Source organism: Cynocephalus volans, chromosome 5 (assembly GCF_027409185.1).
Source record: "Cynocephalus volans isolate mCynVol1 chromosome 5, mCynVol1.pri, whole genome shotgun sequence".
Taxonomy (NCBI): Eukaryota; Metazoa; Chordata; class Mammalia; order Dermoptera; family Cynocephalidae; genus Cynocephalus; species Cynocephalus volans.
The window spans coordinates 38471286-38477479 of NC_084464.1; the positions used below are offsets into that span (position 1 = coordinate 38471286).

The following is a 6194-nucleotide window of genomic DNA, read 5'->3' on the forward strand; positions in this document are numbered from 1 at the left end:
GTACTTTATTCTTCATAAGTGAGTTTCACAGACATGCTTTATCCTCAGACATGAGCTCTGCCGTTCTCCACTGTACTCTGTTGACCAGAAGTTCAGAGCAGTTACCTTTTTGCTCTTAGTACACAATAGTGGCCACAAGCCAAGCATTACATTATTACAATAATCATGCTGAATCAGTAAATGGACACACATGCGCAGTTACACTACTTTTATAACTTGTTTCTAGCAAATGTACTGAATCTTGCCCATTTGTAACAGATGTAAGGTGAGAGATCCTGACTAAATTTTCTACTTTCCTTACAGTTTCCAAAATGAACTTGGCAGTAACTCTACTTCAGGAAGGTAGGTCCCTCTTCCACCCAGTTGTCTCCGTTTAAGACAACCTTACCATCATCATCCATTTTGACAGTGAGCGGAGATGCTGAGTGGTACATGTTCAATAAGGGCGATGGTCCTGTGTATGTTATACCTAAGGGAGCAGGACAGGGAACATTTTTGGAGTTTCCGTTTTGTTTTAAGACTTATGTAAAATACACATCCAAAAGCACAAATCTGAAATGTCCAAGGGAATTAATTTTTCATACACTTGTAGTTACTACCCAGAACAATTTTTGAACATTTCTAATGCCCTAAGAACTTCCTCATGTTTACCTGTTTTTAAAAGGAACAGGAATAATCAAGACAAAAATCATTAAGTAAACATCATATAAAGTATCCTAAGGTCTCAAGCCATTAATTCCTTCGGTAGCTCAGTTGGTAGAGCGGAGAACTGTAGCGAACCTCTTGGGGTAGCCATCCTTAGGTCGCTGGTTCGAGTCCGGCCCGAAGGACTTAACCTTTTCCCAGGGTTTCATTTCCGTGGGCCTGGCCTCAGCCATTTTAAGAAAACTTGGACCACACAGTGAGCCGTAAATTGTCATCTGAGTTTCTACATAAACTCGTAGGACTCGGGGGAAAAAAAAAAAAAATCAACGGCATTCGGGTACATACACAGGAAAGAGCTGATAAAGGTTGTTCAACTGACAGTCAATTGGTAGCTCCAGGAATGCTCACTTTTCACCTAGTTGAGAAGGGTCACGAGTAGTGTGGGCAATAATGTTTTCATTTTAATTTTTTGGAGGTTTGACTGTCTTTTGGGACCCTATCTTATGTTGATATTTAATGTGAATAAACATTTTACTAATGACATATTCGAACATACACTAAGCAGAGAACATAGCATAAACAACTACTATTTAGCAATTAACACTGGCACAACTGACAATCTCGCACCGTCTACTCCCCACGTGCTCCTGCCCTAGCTCCCGATCTTCTAAAGCAATCCCAAAAGGTGTTCCTATTTCATTCACTACTACTGTTTTGAAGACGTCGGTGTTAATTAAAAGCCAGACGGAGTCTGTTCTTCTCACCCTCCCCCCTTCAGAAAAGAAGCAGAGGGCAACTGCTTTTCAATAAAATTAATGAAACAGACGTGTGAGAACTGGAGGAGTCTACTTATTAGATTTTTGGACACGCCACCAAAGAGCGCGGAGCCCTGTTACTTTAAAAATATAATTGGCGGCCTGCGCGGGAAAAAAAATTACCAGCTCTGATTGTAACTGTGGACTCGTGTGCCCCCTGCTTCCGTCCTCTGGGTTACTTTGCTCCCCCGTTGGAGCGAGATGGGAAACTGAGTCATGCCACAGCAGGGATGGATTTATAGTGACAGTCCTCAAACTGATGCCGGGCCCTTCCCTAGAAAGCCGACCGGGTTATTTGTACTCGCTTCCAGGCGCGGCCCTTTGCAGTCAGCCCCGAGGCTGGCGCGCGTCGGAGGGACCGCGGTGCCTCAAGGGCGTGGAAGGCGCCCCCTGGAGGGCGCGTCCTCGGGCGACTAGAAGAGGCCGAGGCCAAGAGCCCGCGCGAGGAAGGTGGCCCGGGTTTGTTGTACGGATCGCCCCCAGGGCCGCCTGGCGCTGCGGTTTCGTAGGTCACAGGGGAAAACGTGGTTTGTGATATGAGGGCAAATGTCTGAGTACAGAACCAGGGAGAGCAGAACTAAGCGAGCCGCTCGGCGGTCGCCTGAGTTGGAGCTGTGTGTGCATCTGACAGTTATTTGCAATATAAATGTACATATGGAAAACACATCGATACGCAGGTATAACAGACGCCAAATAAGTTCTTTAAACAAGGTAATTGTTCCATTTAAGTTTTTTAGACACTCACAAAGTCAAATTTAAAATATTAAACTAAAAGCTCACAACTTAAAATTTCAAAAATTAAATCAAATTTCCAAAATTATATTTACCAAAGTTAAATTACATTTTCAAAATTTAAATTTTAAAATATTCAAAACTCTAAGTTAAATTTTCAAAAATAACTAAAACTTCAAAACTCGAATTAAAAAAAAATGAAACTTTAGAAGGCGAGTCACCCCTCAGCCGGAGTCGCGCCCGGTTCCCTTGAGTAAAATTCTATTTCGATCGCTAGAATACGCAGAAACTCTCCAAAAGTTCTGCAAAATTCCCGGAAGACCCTGCATCAATCGCCTTTTCGCATCTCACCAAGGCGTTCACTTGGGGATCAGCCTCTTCCGGTTCTGCATCTCCAACCCAGGAGCCTTTCATCCCGCCCCCACCTCTGAATCTCGCTTCCGACCAGACACCCCACTTCCGCCCTCTGCATCACCCACTCTTGTGCTCTCATTTGTTATCACCGCCTCAGCCCCGCCCCTTCCCCGCAGGCCATCGCACACTGTGCGCGTCAGTCGGCACGGCGCTTTACGGCTGTCGGACTCCGCGTTATCACGCAGCATGGAGGCCGAGGAATCGGAAAAGGCAGCGGCCGAGCAAGAACCTCCGAAAGGAACAGACCAGAAACCAGAGTCGGAAGAGGAACAGGATGAATCCGAAGAAGCGACTTGCGGCGGCAAGAAGAGGGTAGTGCCGGGTATTGTGTACCTGGGCCACATCCCGCCGCGCTTTCGGCCTCTGCACGTACGCAATCTTCTCAGCGCCTATGGCGAGGTTGGGCGCGTTTTTTTTCAGGCTGAGGGTAAGTGCGCGGGCCTTGGTGAAGGCAGGAGGGTGTCGGGTGGGCGCGCATGCACGTCTGTTGCCTCGGCTGCGCGGGGCTGTGGCACCAGCTGCTGGTTTTTGGAGGAGGCGGATCCCCAGCTCCTGGCTGGTAAGTAGGTGGTGCGCATGTCTATTAGGAGGATGGGGCGAGTGGTCGGAGAACCGGGGGTGTGCGTAGGTCGGTGTACCCGGTGGTGCCTTAGTTCTCCATTTCGCAACTCTTTCCGCATCTGTTTACCGATTGTTAGATGAGTACAGCCTGAATAGAAGTGGCTTTCCTACAAAACTGAACACATCCCTTTGGTATCGCAGTCCAGCTCAAGAAACAGCATATGATCAGCCGCCCTTCCCCCTTTCACACACTAAGTGGGGATGGGACTTGTGCGAGTGCGTGTGTGTGTATGTGCGGGTTTTAAATAGTACTCAGGGTAGGCCTGATTAAAACTTTAACATTTGAGAAAAGAATTGAGTTAGACAAGGGAAAGGATGGATAGGGAAAAGTCTTCGCAGGCAAAGACTGTGAGGTGGGGCCCGGGCCGGCAGCTTTGGAGAATAGCGCGGCCTTAGGGAGGTGCGTGGGAGTGGATCCTACGTCGGCCTCCTTGACCGTGGCTCTGTCTTTGGTTCTCAGATCGGTTCGTGAAACGCAAGAAAAAGGCGGCAGCAGCTGCGGGAAGGAAAAAGGGGTCTAAGTACAGCAAGGACTACACCGAGGGCTGGGTGGAGTTTCGGGACAAGCGTGTAGCGAAGCGCGTGGCGGCAAGTCTCCACAACACGCCGATGGGTGCCCGTAGGCGCAGCCCCTTCCGTTACGACCTGTGGAACCTCAAGGTGAGATAGGCCTGTCTACTACATCTCTCATCCTCCTCTTTCCCAACCCTGGCCCAGTTATCCCCATAACCTGTCTTGGGCCCTGCTCAGCTCCCATCTCCTCTCCCTCCCTCATCTGATATACTGATCTTTTCTTGTCTTCCTGCCCTCAGTACCTGCACCGTTTCACCTGGTCCCACCTCAGCGAGCATCTTGCTTTTGAGCGCCAGGTGCGCCGGCAGCGCCTGAGAGTGGAGGTTGCCCAGGCCAAACGTGAAACTGACTTCTATCTTCGAAGTGTTGAGCGGGGACAACGCTTCCTTGCTGCTGATGGAGACCCTGCCCGTCCGAATGGCTCCTGGGCTTTTGCCCAGCGGCCCACTGAGCAGGAGCTGAGGGCCCGGAAAGCAGCTCGACCAGGGGGACGTGAACGGACTCGCTTGGCTAACGCCCAGGACCAGGCCCGCTCCAACCGAGGGCTCCTTGCCAGGATCTTTGGAGCTCCACCACCCTCAGAGAACATGGAGGGACCTTCGCAGGGCAGGGACTCCTGAGGAGCAGGGGGGACCCTTCCACTTCCTGGTCCTGCCCTGCTTTCTGTCTACCTCATACTAGAGTGATGATGACTACCCAGGCAGACATTTTATCGTGTTTCTCAAACCTGGAGTCCCTGGTGAGGGCCCAGACCTGGAAATTTTGTGGGCCTCCCTTCTTCCCCCACCCAACTCCTGTACATGCCTGGCTGAGGCACCTAATTCATACTAGAATGATTATGACTGTTGCAGATGCGTGATTTGTCTTGTTTGACTCTTGGCTACCTGCCTTCTATCCAATGGGGTCCCCTAAAAATTCTACTTTATTGCCCCAGGAAGAGCCTTTATTTTTAACTAGAGTGATAGTGGCTTGTCCAGGCAATCTTTTTCTGTTTATCAACTACAGGTAAGGGAAGCTGCAGCATCCTTTTTATTTACAAAAAGTTAACAGGTATAGGAGTTAATGGGGTGGGACTGGATTGGGGACCACCTTCTAAATATGTTTATAGAAAAGAATAAATATATTTTAATATGCTTTTTTAGTTTCAGGGGAGGGGAGCTCATTGGGCAAGTTCCATCTTTGATCTCCTTGTGCCCCATTCATTCACCTTCACTCCGTCTTCTGTTCTCAGAGCCCCCCTTTCAACTTGGACTTTTTTTCTCTCTGTTTAATTTCTTAGCCCAGTTCATCAGTCATTTGTCTAATTCAGCATTTACTAAGCCACTGTGTGAGGAAGCAGTGATAATGGGTAATAACACATGGCGCTTGGTGTTAAGTCTTATAGGTTACCGAAATAGGATAGAAAGGCATCATGGTAGATTGCATAAGGGGTAGAGTGGGGGCCAGGATAAGGCATGGTATGCTCTCAGTGTGGACTTGACTCATGATCACAGTCTTCAGAGATGGGTCAGTCCTTACCAAGTTTTCCAGATCATTCCTGGAAAGTGAACTGGGAAAATGACAGAGAAGTCTGAAAGATTCTTGTGTGCTCCTACAGTTGCAAGTAGTGCTTTGTGGAGGGAGTGCTGCGTTCGAACAACTGTAAGGGTGGGCAAAGCCTAGGAGGGAAGTCAGGAATAAATGCCCCTGGCATGTACTTATACCTTTTGCGGCTTAGACAAGGGAGGGTTCACACAAAGGCACAAAAAGCAGCCCTGGAGGCTTCAAAGAATCAGTGTAAGCTACTAAGAGGAGCTGAAAACTCAGGTGTCAAAATAAATAAGGAATCTATACACAGTCTCATATAGACTAAAACCTGATCATTATCCAGGCTGTTAACTTTCAGAGAGTGGTAGAGTGATTATAATTATTTGGGTTTTGCTTGTGCTCTTTGTTTCTTTTGTTTTTTCTGCTGTCAATGTAATTATTCATAGTTGGTTTGTTTTTTAAGAGGAATGGATTTATCCACTTCTTTGACTGTAAAACATCTGAGCCATGTTATGATCTTAACTTTATAGGTGCTTTTTATTTGGGAGAATAAAAGTGACCATATAGTAAAGCTTAGTATAACATTTTCTGTGACCCACGTACCTCTCCTCAGCAATCATTAGGTGTAATGTTATTCCCTAATCTTAGGAAATTGATGTCCTTGTTTCTTGTGTTCATTTCTTGTGAGTTTGTTTCATGTGTATTGTTTCCTCAAGTCATGATGTTCAAGTGAACCAGAAAAGTCCAGCATCAGAATTTGGCAAGAGGCATATTCATTCGTTTAGAAGTCTGTGTGCCCATTGCCACCTTTGCTAGATAAAAAGATACCAAGATGAAGAAGAAACATTTCTTTCTCTCAAGTTGCTA

At 47.2% G+C, this 6194-nt stretch overlaps 1 protein-coding gene, 1 long non-coding RNA gene and 1 other non-coding gene across 3 annotated transcripts; 2 read left to right on the forward strand and 1 right to left on the reverse strand.

Moving 5' to 3' along the window:
* Positions 1-2609, reverse strand: LOC134377733 (uncharacterized). The gene is made up of 3 exons (XR_010023564.1): positions 2544-2609; positions 389-469; positions 1-77 (listed from the first exon to the last, which is right to left on the reverse strand). It is a non-coding gene; the product is annotated as an uncharacterized LOC134377733 (long non-coding RNA).
* On the forward strand, positions 739-830 carry TRNAY-GUA (transfer RNA tyrosine (anticodon GUA)). Its single transcript is given in 2 exon segments — positions 739-775; positions 795-830. It is a non-coding gene; the product is annotated as a tRNA-Tyr (tRNA).
* Positions 2610-2758: 149 nt separating the features above from the next.
* ABT1 (activator of basal transcription 1) lies at positions 2759-5910 on the forward strand. The gene is made up of 3 exons (XM_063097562.1): positions 2759-3033; positions 3688-3887; positions 4040-5910. Exons 1-3 carry the CDS (start codon positions 2793-2795, stop codon positions 4418-4420), a joined length of 822 nt encoding a protein of 273 aa, XP_062953632.1. The 5' UTR covers positions 2759-2792; the 3' UTR covers positions 4421-5910.
* The last annotated feature ends 284 nt before the right edge of the window (positions 5911-6194 follow it).

What these genes read in the sequence shown, in the direction of transcription:
- ABT1 (XM_063097562.1), top strand. Translation starts at nt 2,793, where the DNA reads ATGGAGGCCGAGGAATCGGAAAAGGCAGCGGCCGAGCAAGAACCTCCG. An exon ending in CGTTTTTTTTCAGGCTGAGG is followed by an intron (nt 3,034 to 3,687) that starts GTAAGTGCGCGG and finishes TTTGGTTCTCAG; the next exon opens with ATCGGTTCGTGAAACGCAAG. An exon ending in ACGACCTGTGGAACCTCAAG is followed by an intron (nt 3,888 to 4,039) that starts GTGAGATAGGCC and finishes TCCTGCCCTCAG; the next exon opens with TACCTGCACCGTTTCACCTG.